A 13,713-nucleotide genomic window follows, 5' to 3' on the forward strand; every position below is an offset into this window, starting at 1 on the left:
AGCCCTGTCATTCTCTCTGTGCTCTCAGCACCTTTAAGGTGGGGCTGGCCCCCCCATCTCTTCAGCATCTGTGACCAGTGACACTGTGCTCCTGAAGGGGTCAGATGCTGAAGGCGGACAAAGGGTCAAATCCTTCTAAAGTTTCATGGCTGCATCTCTATGACATGACCCTGATCACAGAGCGCAAGTAACTCCAGACAGAGGTCAGACATTCTTAGAGGCAATGTGAAGATCTATGTAGTGTCCTCACTGCATGTTGTCATCATCCTCCTGCAATCTAGCAACTGTGAGGGGCTCCACTGCATCTCCATGACAGGAACATTATCACAGAGGGCATGTGAGTTGTCATGAGCCAGACTGGAGTCAAATGTTAATAGATTCAATGTGAGGATCTATGGTGTCTCCTCACTGCACGTCGTCATCATCCTCCACAAATCTAGTAGCTATGAGGGTCTCCTGAGCGCACCTGCCTCGTCTGGCCAGGGCAGGGGCCTCATCCCCATTATCGTTGCCTTTGAGGACCTCCTCACCCTTATCCCCATCAGCGTCCTCCTCATCGGAGGAGACCTCCGACTCCCCTTCAGCTAGCTCCTCCCACCGTTGCAGTGCCAAGTTGTAAAGTGCACAGCAGATGACGACAGTGTGTGACACCCTCCGTGGGCTATATTGCAGGGCTCCACCAGACCAGTCCAGGCACCTCATTTTCAGCATCCCGAAGGTCTGCTCCACCAAGCTGAGTTGCAGCACAAGCACTGTTATACCATCACTCTGCTGCAGTCTGAGACCACCACACAGGTGCCATCAGCCACATCTTCTGCGGGCAGCCCATGTCCCTGAGAAGCCATCCCTGCAGCTTCTGTGGACCCTGGAACACTTCAGGGATCTGTGACCAGCTGAGAATGTAGGAGTCATGTACAGTTCCTGGAAACAGGGTGCAGACCTGCAGGATGCATTAGTGGTGGTCGCACACCAGCTACACTTTCAGCGAATGGAATCCCATGCGGTTGCCATAGTTGACTGCATGTTGCGACGGAGATCTGAGCGTCACATGAGTGCAGTCGATTGCACCCTGCACCTGTGGGAAACACGAGATCTGGGAAAATCCAATCGCTCTAGCATCCTAGCTGTCTTGGGCCCGAGCGAAATGCACAAAGTTGTGTGCCCTCACAAAGATGGCATCTGTGTTCTTATGGATGCATTCGTAGGTGGAGGCTTGTGATATTCCACAGAGGTTATCTGTGGAGCCATAAAAAAAGAAATTGGCATAAAAATTGAGCACCGAGGTCACTTTCACGGCTACTGGTCATGGATGCCCTCCATGTCCCCGTGGTGCCAAATCCTGCAGTAGCTGGCAGATGTGAGCGACCAGTTGCCTAGACTTGCACAGTCTTCGGCAATACTAGTTCTCTGTCATCTGCAGGAATGCCCAGCCACCCCTTCTTCCAGAGAGTGCTCTCCTCCCTCTGTGCAGCCAGGCACTTCAGTCACTCTCTTCTCTGTTGTCTTCGCTCTCTGCAAGCCATGAGGCGTACAGCTAGGTCACCAGGCTCCATGATCCTGCGGGATGAAAGAGAGAGACGCATGGGTTAGCATGGGTGTACTAAGAACCTGTCTTGGTTAAGTCTGAAGGCCCCTTAACGCATCCTGGAGAGTGCTGGCCAGCACTTGGATGCGTTCCTCTGCATTGATTGAGTGGGCAGAAAAGCTCAAGGCCCAACTCCATTCATATCAATGTGGCTGCACCTGAATTGTCTCAGCTGCAGAAGAATGGTCACTTTATACAAGGTTTCCCTAATGCATGGCTGCTTCCCTTGCCCTCGCCCAAATGCACTGCCAACCCTGCACATGCTTATGGGCCACTGGGCAGCCCTTGCCACCCCCTCCCAATTTGCCTCAACCTCAGGGCAGCCCTTGCCCCCACGACCCCACCTAAGTCACTTCAACCACAGGACACCCCATGCCCATGCCCCCCAACGTGCCTCAACCTCAGGGAAGCCCTTACACCACCCCAATGTGCCTCAACTTGAAGTCCAAAAGGTGGCCTGGGCGACTCAGCGATCCGCAACGTTACTGTGTACTCACTTCCAAGTTCCCCTCAAGGTGCAGCCCGCCAAGTGCCACCTTTTATATGCTATTGTGAAACACGTCGGTGTGCAATCACGCTGACGTGGCGCATGATTCCAGTGGGCTGGGCTTATAATGATACAAGATGTATTACAATGAAGTTCCCGACGTCCAAAGATGGGAAAGGCGGCCTGCCATCAGTGGGCAGAGCGGACGATCGCAAACTGGGTTCATAACATCGTGAAACCAATTTTTGGCTTTCTCGCCATATCACAGAATCACAGAATTATTACATAATTCTACGGTGTAGAAGGAGGCCATTCAACTCATCGTGTCTGCACCGCCTCTCTGAGCATTTTAACTTGGTGCCAATCTCCCGTCTTTTCCCCGTAACCCTGCACATTGTTTCTATTTAAATAATCATCCAATGCCCCTTGAATGTCTCAATTGAACCTGCCTCCACCACAATTCCAGGCAGTGCATTCCAAACCCTAACTACTCGCTGTGTGAAAAAGTTTCTTCTCACCTCGCATTTGCTTCTTTTGAAAAACACTTTAAAACTGTGCCCTCTGGTTCCTGATCAGTTTACGAGCAGGAACAGCTTCTTCCTATCTACTATGGCCAGATCCCTCATGATTTTGAAAACTTCTATGAAGTCTCCTCTTAGCCTTCTCCTCTCCAAGAAAAACAGTCCCAACTTCTCCAAACTTTCCTCATAACTGAAGTGTCTCATCCCTGGAACCATTCTCGTAAACCTCTTCTGCACTCTCTCCAATGTGTTCACATCCTTCCTATGGTGTGGTGCCCAGAACTGTACACAATACCTCAGCTGAGGTCCAACCAGTGTCTTATATAAGTTCATCATAGCCTCCCTGCTCTTGTACTCTATGTCCCTATTAATGAAGCCTAGGATACTGTATGCTTCAGAAACAGCTCTCTCTACCTGTCCTGCCATCTTTAATGACTTATGTATATATACACCCAGGTCTCTCTGCTCCTGCACACCCTTTAGAATAGTACCCTTTATTTTATAAAGTCTCTCCATGTTCTTTGTATCAAAGTGCATCACCTCACACTTCTCCACATTGAACTTCATCTGCCACCTATCTACCCACTCCACTAATGTGTCAATGTCCTATTGAAATTCTACACTGCCCTCCTCACAGTTTACAATTCTCCCAAGTTTTGTGTTGTCCACAAACTTTGAAATTGCCTCCTGCACACCAAGATCTAGGTCATTTATATATATCAGGAAAAGCAAGCGTCCCAATGCCAACCCCTGGGGAACTCCACTACAAACCTTCTTCCAGCTCGAAAAATGCCCATTAACCATTACTCTCTGTTTCCTATCCCTCAGGCAATTTTGTATCCATGATGCTACTGTCCTTTTTATTCCATGACCTATACTTTCCTCACAAGTCTGTTGTGTGGTACCATGCCTTTTGGAAGTCCATATACACCACATGAATGGCCTTGCCCTCATCAACCATCTCTGTTACCTCTTCAAAAAACATCAGCAGGTTATTTAGACACGATTTTCCTTTAACAAATCCATGCTGGCTCTTCCAAATCAATCCACATTTTTTCATGTGATTATTAACTCTATCCCGAATAATAGTTTCTAGAAGTTTCCCTACCACCGAATTTAAACTGACTGGTCTGTAATTGCAGGGCAGATCTTTACAACCTTTTTTGAACATGGGCGTAATGTTTGTAATTCTCCAGTCCTCTGGTGCCTCCCCTGAATCCAGGAAACATTGAAAGATTATTGCCTCACTTCCTTCAATATTTTTGGATGCATTTCATCCGGTCCTGGCACCTTATCAACTTTAAGTACCCACAGTTTATCCAATACCTCCTCCTTATCAATTTTAAACCCTTCTAGTGTCTGAGTTTCCTCCCCTGTCACCATGGCTTGGGCAGCATCTGCCTCGTAGGTAAAGACAGATGCAAAGTATTCATTTAACACCTCAGCTATGCCTCTTGCCTCTATGTGTAAATCCCCTTTTTGGTCCCTAATCGGCCCTACTCCTCCTTTTATCACCTTTTTACTATTGATGTGCTTATAGAATACTTTGGGATTTCATTTTATGTTAGCTGCCAGTCTTTTTTCACAATCCCTCTTTGCTTCTCATATTTGCTTTTGCACATCCCTTTTGAATCTTCTGTATTCAGCTTGGTTCTCAATTGCATTTGCTACCTGACACCTGTTATAAGCACACTTTTTCTTCTTTAACTTAATTTCTATCTCCTTTGTCATCCAGGGAGCTCTGGATTTGTTTGTCCTACCCTTCCCTTTTGAGGGAACATGATCTTGACTGTGCCCAAACCAGCTCCTCTTTGAAAGCAGCCCATTGTTCAGCTACTGTTTTTCCTGCCAGCCTTTGGTTCCAGTCTATCCAGCCCAGCTCTGTTCTTTCCCCCTTGAAGTCCACTCTCCGCCAGTTGATTATTCTTACTCTGGGTTGACGAAATGTCATTTTCCACTGTGATCCTAAATCTTATGATACAATGGTCACTGTCCCCTAAATATTCCCCCACTGTCACTTGATCTACTTGGCCCACCTCATTCCCAAAAACCAGGTCTAGTAGTGCTTCCTTTGTTGTTGGACTGGACACATGCTGCTGTAGGAAATTCTCCTGAACAGAATCTAGGAATGCTTGTCCCTCACTGCTCATTACGCTACCACTTTCCCAGTCTATATACGGGTAATTAAAGTCCCCCATTATTAACTACTCTATGATCTTTATGCTTCTCTGCAATTTCCTTGCAGATTTGTTCCTCTACATCCTTCCCACTAGCTGGTGTTCTATATATTACACCGAGCAATGTTATTGCACCCTTCTTATTCCTTAGCTCTAGCTAAACCGATTCTGTCCTTGAATCCTCTTGCCCCATCCTCTTTCTCCAGTACTGCAATACTATCCTTACCCAAAAACGCTACCCCTCCTCCTTTTTTTCCCTTTCCTATCTTTCCTGAATACCTTGTAACCTGGAATATTTAACTTCCCTTCTTTAAGCCAGGTCTCCATTATTGCCACAACATCATAATCCCACAAGGCAATCTGTGCCTATAACTCCCCAGTTTTATTAACTATACTGTGTGCATTTGCATACATGCAGTGTAACCCTGATTTAGACCTCATTACTTGCTACCTTACTTCGATTCCATCTATTAACTTACTATTCTCTACTTTAGAGCTACCTGCCTCTCCCAGCATTCTGTGCGCCCTGGCATTGCTTTCTAATAGTCTCGCCTGCTTCCCACAACCCTGCTGAGTTAGTTTAAACCCTCCCCAACAACACTAGAAAAACGCCTCGCAATGAACTCAGCCCCGGCTCTGTTCAGGTGCAAACCATCCGGCTTGTACGGGTGCCATCTCCCTCAGAGCCAGTCCCAGTGCCCCAGGAATCTAAATTTCTCCCTCCTGCACCATCTTTCCAGCCACGCTTCATCTGTCTTATCTTTCTATTTCTGTGCTCACTTGCACATGGCACTGGGAGTAATTCAGAGGTCACTACTTTAGAGGTCCTGCTTGCTAATTTTCTACCTAGTTCCCTAAATTCCAATTGCAGAACCACATCCCCCTTCCTACCTATGTTTTTAATACCAATATTGTCCGCTCACACCACTGAACACTGACGCCAGAGGGCACGGAAAATCCAAACCATTACCACATTGCTGTTTGTGGGAACTTGCTGTGTGCATATTGGCTGCCACGTTTCCTGCATTACAGCAGTAGCTACACTTCATTTGCGCTACCATGGCTCAGGACTTTGAGGTGGAAGGACAGATTACTGTTTTTCACTGGGCCAAGTGTTTCCAGATCAGACCATGGAGCAAGCACTGAAACACCTTACAAGCACACCCTCCACCAGCTCAAATACAGTCACCTCGGTGGGTCTTTGCATGCATTGGCTGATGAGCATGGCACTGTTGTGCAGAAGGAAGTTACAGAGGCACAGCATGAGCTGCTCCCTTTGAGAAAGTGGCCAACCTCATGGAGATCTAAATGCAGCAGAACTTGAAGAGTATGCAGGAACTGTGCACTGATGTACACAGAGTGCAGACTGCGCAATGTAACCATGACCAGTCAGTGGTGCTGATTGCGTAGGGATGTCTGGAGCATGTGCCAGTTGCACCCCAGCTGATGGTCCCCTCAGCCATCCAGAAACCCAGCCAAGGACTGAGGCAGTCACCAAGAAAGAGGACAGTGCCACCCCTCACAGGGCATCACCATCTTCATTGGCCTATTTGGCCCGTCTGACTGAGGGACCATCTATGTGGCAACCAGTGATGAAGACTGCCTCTGGATTGATGCCAGTGCAGCAGCTTCTGGGTGTGTGTCCCCTGGCATCTCTACGGCATGGATGACTGCTATGTGCGTCCAGCTGCAACCAGAGACAACCAAGCAGGCTGTCTCCACCTCACCCAAGGCCAAGGGGAGCACTGTATAGGAGTGGTCAAGAGCAGAGGCCACCATGTCAAGATGAGCACTTATTAAATCACTGAGATTTGTTTCTCCTGTAACTGTGCACATTTTGTCTTTTTGAACTCCATGTAAATATCGATATATGAAGCTGGACATGTGAGCTTCCTTTTAGTGGTGACAGGACAAGAATGGAGGGATGAGGTGATGAAGAGAAGCAAGAGTCTTTGAATGGGGCAGTCAAAAGTCTGCACAGATGTGCATCATTTACTGGCGGCAAGAGTTGATCTATTCCAGGCTGCATCTTCAATGGTAGTGCTCTCACAGGCAGCTCACAGTGAGTTCTAATCCATGCTGAATTCTTGGGTTAGAGCGGCTTAGCTGAAAAGTGCATGGATCAAATGATGCTTGATATTAACGGCATCCTGATGAGACCCTCAAGCCCCTCACCATGTCTGATCACCACCCTGTGCAGCCAGGGCACTTCTGTAATCTGCATCTTCCTCCTCTTCTTTCTCCTCATCTTCCTCCAATAAGCTATGTTGATCTAGCTGTCTTCAAGTCCACGCCTCTCTAGAGGGCCATATAATGGAGAGTGCAGCAGGCCCCCACAATGCACGAGACCCTTGCAGGACTGCACTGCAGGGCACCACACAACTGGTCCAGGCTCCAGAACCACCTCTTTAGAAGGTAGATGGGCTGTTCAATGGTGGCAGATGACTTAGGTTGTAGAGCCTCTTGTCTCTGCCTCGATTTCTCAGAAAGTGTGATAGCCATCTTTCGAGGGATATCCCTTGTCCCCCTAGAATCCAACCATGTAGTTTGAGGGAGGTCTTTACTCTTTCATGGGATGTGGGGATCATCACAAGGCCAGCATTTGTTGCTCATCCCTAATTGCCCTTGAACTGAGTGAGGCCATTTCAGAGGGCAGGTCCATTGCTGTGAGTCTGGAGTCACATGCCAGACCAGATAAGAGTGGTGATGGGAGGGGAGGTGGAGTGAGGAGATGCAGCACCCTGGAGTCATAGGAGCTGTCAGGAAAGGATGCACACACATGCTGGAAGCCCCTTGTTGTGGTCGCATACGATCTGAACTTTTAGTGAGTAGATGCCCTTCCAGTTGATGAATCCCATTGGCCAGTCACTGGATACCTTGTTAGCCACATCATGCAAATGATGAAGCCCCACACCTGGGGAATCCAGCAATGTGCCTGAATGGCTCCATCTAACCGAAATTGAATGTATTGCCCAGTTTTAGCACATAGGGCATCAGTAACTTGTGAAATGCAGTGGTGAGCAGCTGCTCCTGAGATGTCACCAAAGTCTGCAGTTGATCCTTGGGAAGATCCAGATGCGAAGAAGTTCGAGGCCAAAATTACTCTGACGGCTACTGGCTAGACTTGGCAAGTAGTGCTGTGAGGTTTAGGGTCTTCTGCGATAAGGACAAAAATCTCTGTGACCATCCACAATATCAAATACATATACAAGATGCACTCCAAGGGTCCTATGATAGCACTTTCCATGCCTGCGACCTCTAACACCTAGGAGGACAAGAGCAACAGATGCCTGGGAACCACCTGCAAATTCACCTCTAAACCACACATCATCCTGACCTGGAACTATTGTCCCCTTTCCTTCACTGTCGCTGGGTCAAAATCTTAGAACCCCCTTCCTAACAGCACTGTGGTTGTACCGACACCACATAGACTGTAGCAGTTCCAGAAGGCAGCTCACCACCATCTTCTCAAGGGCAATTAGAGATGGGCAATAAATGCTCGTCTAGCCAGCGACACCAACATCCTGTGAAAGAATTTTTAAAAATCTGCCCAAGGGTCACAGTCTCCTGTGGCACAGGTTTTCTGACACGTCCATGTATCTCTGTCTTCAATGGTAGATGCTATGCTTAGAGTATAGCTCCTATTGCCTTCCTGCCCCTCGTCTCTTCCCCTTTCCTCCTAATGCTTGGGGCTCTGCCCTTCCAGCAGAGGATGTTGCTCCTTATCGCCACTGAATCCAAAATCTGAGATTGTGCACCCATTGCCAGCTGCTGCCTTTCTTGTGCTCAGGTAGCCTCCCAATTGTGTTTGTAAACCTTGCCTCCTTCCCTTATGCCCGTGCAATGCCAGGAGGGTAATGACCTCCTGCACTGTCCAAGCCTTTGTTGAACACTCTCCCCGCAACCTGCACACGCTTGATAACATCTGCATGCCAATGTCTGATTCCCCTCTGTGTTTTTCTTCCTTTAATGCAGTCACCTAATTTCTTGAGGTGGCCATGACGAGCTCCCCACCGTGTTGCTTCCTCCATGCACCTGATCTGGCCCTGACCCTGAGTGCAGCCCGTGTGGCCCCATCAAAATCTCAGAAGCTCCTCAACAAGCTCTCAACAATTGCACTTATTAGCGGATCAAGCAGGTTCAGAGGGCCAACCTCCCTTCACTCTTATGAAGCTCACCAGCAACGGAAACGGCGACGGGAAACCGGCACACTGGCCGGTGCCGGTATTTTCATCCCCCACCTGCCTCCATTTCCGCCCCTGATGGGACCTAAAGTCCAGCCCAGAGTCCAAAATTTAATGTGCTGAAGCCTGAAACCCAAAGGCACTGTGTTAGGCAAGGAAAAGAATTTGACTTCCCAGCTTCCAAGTGAAAGTTTCAAAATTGTCAAAAAATTGCTAATATTAGTTTTGTTGATTATCATCAACTACTTGTAAATTAGATATGTGATCTGCAGGGAATTGATCTGCAAACAACCTTGGAAAAACTGACTTATTTTTGTTAAAAAAAGAAAGGAATTGAGTTATTTTTAAGTCAACTTCTCTTGCTCCCTGTCTATAAGATTTTGGTTCTCATTTTTTTCTTCTTGAACCATTTATCTCTGCCATTGTGCATAGCCAGATGAAAGAGTAGTTGTAATCATGGCTTGAACATTTCAACAGATGCAATATTTGGAACTGGCATTTTCAAAATTTCCTGCAAATACATCCTGGCTGATAGCTCTAAAAAACAAAGAGTAATAGAATGACTAAAACAGGGGATATAACAAAGCATAGAGCATAAATAATTAAGATCAAGGGAAAGGCAAAATTAAAAACTATTATTCACTTTTTTCGGTTTTATAATAGGTTAGTCAGAATGTAACCTGCTTGAATCTCCAGAGTGGAGTAATGTTTCTTCAGTTTTGACATAGAACAACTATGCCTATTTGGGTAAATGCCCCATCCATTAAAAGAATCCTTTCCTTTGTAAATTCTGTAAAACATATTACTCTCTAAAGAACCAGATACTACAAATTGCATGAAGCTCTCTCTCCCCTTGAAAGCAGTATTGGCCCTTTGTTCAGCACTTTTCTGTACTGTTCTAACTGAACAATCATTTTCTGGGAGATTGATAATCCAACAATGTTTACGTAATTTTTGTGTCATGGGTCTAGTGAACATAGTGAATTGTACGTTCGGCATTGGAAACACTGAGATAGACATTTCAGTCCTGGTCAAGTTGTGCATTTATGAGTCAATCTGTAAACTGAAATGTTGCAGTCCTTATTTCAGTTACTTGTGGCAGAAGCCTGGTGGTATCAAACTTTGTCTGCACTGCCTTGGCAGTAGTCTAACGAAGCAGATCACTGTCTTTTGCAGAACTAGTGAAATTAAAAACCAGACAGTTCTATAGCAGGTGGATGGTCCACTGTCAGAATTCTGTCCAGGCAGTGAAGTCGATTACCACAATTCGATGCTTGCCAGACTCACTTAACATGCCATAAGGTCTTGGACCATACATACTTCCAGTCCCATTACACACCCATAACCTTATTACCTATTCTGCTGTGTGGATTAGCCACCTGGAGGCCGTTGAATGTGGATATAAATGAGTCAGGCTTCTGGAGAATTCAAAGAAACACTGATGTACTCATCCCAAAAAATATAGCTCCAAAGCTTTGTGAAAATTTTCAATTTTTAACTACAGAATGTCTTGTCTTCTAATTACACTATTCTGCTTATAAAGGCTATCTGAGTCATTATTTTCATTTGACTATGTACCTTTATTATCTTGACTTCACATGTATAGAGATATGGCTGTTTTACTGCATCAGTACAGATCCAATACAAGATGGACTCTGCAAGGAAGAACAAAACAGGAATCTGGTCTGGGTGCAATGGTGCATGGTCCAAAGAAATCAAGAGAATGTCCAAAGCCTCTTGAGAAATGAAAAGTAAAAAAATGAATCAGTACAGAATCATACAGCATGACCCCATGATTATACACATTCATTAAAAATTATTTCCAATTACTTTTTTCATTAAACCTAACTAGCTTTTCCACAAATTATGCTTTCTTGTATTATAGTGGAACAAAGTCAAAAAGCCCAAAATTCCAATTGGGTCCTGGGGACCAACAGGATTCTGAAAAATGGGGCAGAATGAGAGACATCCAGATTTTTGGATGGATCTTCCACCTACCTGTTCCCCCAAGTCAAGGGAAAGTCTCAGGATGGCCTTATGCGGCCATATTTTTGTTAATAGGATGTGAAATAAGAGCAGGAGTAAGCCATTTGGCCCCTCGAGCATGCTCTGCCATTCAATAAGATCATGGCTGATCTGATTGTGGCCTTAACTCCATTTTCCTGCCTGTCCCGCATAACCCTTGACTTCCTTGTCAATCAAAAATCTAACTCAGCCTTGAATACATTCAATGACTCAACCTCCACTGCTTTCTGGGGAAGAGAATTCCAAAGTCTAACGACTCTGTGGAGAAAGAAATTTTCCTCATCTTCATCTTAAATGGGAGGCCCCTTATTTTTAAACTGTGCCCCTAGTTCAAGGCTCCCCAAGGGGAAACATCCTCTCAGAATCCACCCTGTCAAGTCCCCTCAGAATCTAATATGTTTCAATAAGATCACCTCTCATTCTTCTAGAATCCAATGAGTATAGGCCCAACCTGCTCAACCTTTCCTCATAAGACAACCCCTTCATCTCAGGAATCAGATGAATGAACCTTCTCTGAACTGCTTTCAATGTCAATTATATACTTCATTAAGTAAGGAGGCCAAAACTGTACATAGCACTCCAGATGCGGTCTCACTAAGGCCCTGTACAGCTGTAGCAACACTTCCCTACTTTCATACTGCATGACCCATTAAAGCTGAAGATCTTTGGTGCAGCTTTCTCTTGAACTGGAAAAACCCTAGGTGCCACTGTGTCACTTCACCTTATAGCAGATGGATATATCAGACATACTTACAAGATCGCTTGTCCCACATTGCTAATAACTTCATCCTGCCACTTATTATTGAATCTACATCTTTCCATCTAGACAGCAATGTGTTGCACTCTGGCTTACTTGCAACTATTGAGGATGCCATTGGAATTTCAGTCCACAAGTACTTATCACAGCAGATTACCATTATAAATATTTTGAAAAGAACATATACATAGCTGCCATTCTTAGTAAATAGTACAAAATAAAGAAAAATCACTCTTTGATCTAACTACATTTTACATATTGCGTCACAACCATTTTATTTTTGTATAAATACAGGTTTGAAAACACCTTGTCACACTTTCTCCACAGCAAAATATTAGTGATTACCATTTTTAAGTTATATTTAAACACATTAGACTAGCTTTACTCGCAACCTATATTCCAAAAAACAATTCAACAACCCTTTCTGTATGTGGATCCAGATAAAAGATGTCTTAAAAATGCAAGTGATTTACATTTCAGTATTATGACCAATTGAGTTTTGATTTTAGTTAACAGGGAAGTCATCCTGCACTGCACCTGCAATACCGTGTGGTTTACTTAATAAACGTGTTTATATAATTATAATTAACCTCCTTTGAAGATGACATTAAAAACTTACCTGCTTGTATTTTCCCTTTACACTGAACCAGCAAAGCTAATTCTGTCCAAGCTAATGGCAGATTAACATGGTTCCCTGAACCCATTGTATTCAATCCAGCTTTCCGCTAAAACAGAAAAACAATCAATCATAATTTACAGTCGCAGCATTCCATACTTATTATTACCATAACCGTGTCACTGGAAATGGTACATTATGGTGAGCCAGGAAAGACAATGTTTTTCATCATGGCATTACTTATCAGGACTCCTTATTTGTTAAGTATATTCAAGGCATTTGTATTGTGCTGCTGCAGCTCCCATACGCTAATGGCAGGCGGTAAAAGTGAGAGAGATTCCTGGTCAGCTATGTGATGGAAAGAAATTGGAGCCTCTACAATCACTATCCATAGCTTTTGGCTACAACATTCATGCAAAAGTATATGTTGCCACAGCAACTTAGATTCCTTAGGGGCCGTTAGGCTCAGTTGGCTGGTGTGGATCAACTTGGTGCCAACAACACAAGCTTCAATCCCTGTTCAGAGGGCCTGCCTCCTTGCCCTACCCCTGGTGGAGCTCATGCCACTGTGGGACAGGCAGACAACTGAAGAATCTCTGAGACAACAAGACTCAAGAAGAGTTAAGTGTTTTTCTTGAGCATGTTGTTAACCAATTAAAAATTCTCTGAAACATATCAATGAGTATCTGCCAGCATGTCTTTTAATCAGGGTTACTGAAGTGATTTCCAAAAAAAGTAATAAAAATGTTACTAGTCTCTATCGAGATCATAACAGTTGTCTTGTGAGGATAGGTTGAGTCTATAGTCATTAGAGTTTAGACGAATGAGAGGGGATCTCATTAAGGTTCACATAAGATTCCGAGGGGGATTGACAGGGTAGATGCTGAGAGGATATTTCCCCTCCTGGGAGAATCTAAAACTAAGGGGTACAGTGTAAGAATAAGGTGTTTCCCATTTAAGAAGGAGATAAGAAGGAATTTCTTCTCTCAGAGGTCATTAGTCATTGGACTTCACTTCCACAAAGAGTGGCTGGTTCATTGAATATATTCAAGGCTGAGCTAGACAGGTTTATGATCTACAAAATAGTTAAGGGTTATGGGGTGGGCAGGCAGGAAAGTGAAGCTATGACCACAATCAGATCAGCCATGAATAGCCTACTCCTGCTCCTATTTTAATGACCTCATGGAGCAGGCTCTCTGCTCTATAAAGCCATAATCATTCTTTTGGTCAGTCACAAGCTTTTCCTCAGTCATTTCCAACATCTGCTGCAGCCAGAATACACATCCTCTTTAACTGGTGCAAGTTGGCTTTAAGTAGCACAGGCTAGAACTTGGGGTCCCCTGTATGAGCATTGGATGCTT

At 45.0% G+C, this 13,713-nt stretch overlaps 1 protein-coding gene across 1 annotated transcript in view; it reads right to left on the reverse strand.

The window, feature by feature from the left end:
* tmem232 (transmembrane protein 232) overlaps positions 1-13,713 on the reverse strand; it is a 194,307-nt gene that overhangs the window by 164,542 nt on the left and 16,052 nt on the right. Inside the window, exons 4-5 of the mRNA XM_078557836.1 lie at positions 12,356-12,461; positions 10,533-10,690 (exon numbers count right to left, since the gene is read on the reverse strand). Of these exons, the coding sequence (XP_078413962.1) occupies positions 10,533-10,690; positions 12,356-12,461 (264 nt within the window). The remainder of the gene's footprint in view (positions 1-10,532; positions 10,691-12,355; positions 12,462-13,713) is intronic.

Source organism: Cetorhinus maximus, chromosome 2, assembly GCF_964194155.1.
Source record: "Cetorhinus maximus chromosome 2, sCetMax3.hap1.1, whole genome shotgun sequence".
Taxonomy (NCBI): domain Eukaryota; kingdom Metazoa; phylum Chordata; class Chondrichthyes; order Lamniformes; family Cetorhinidae; genus Cetorhinus; species Cetorhinus maximus.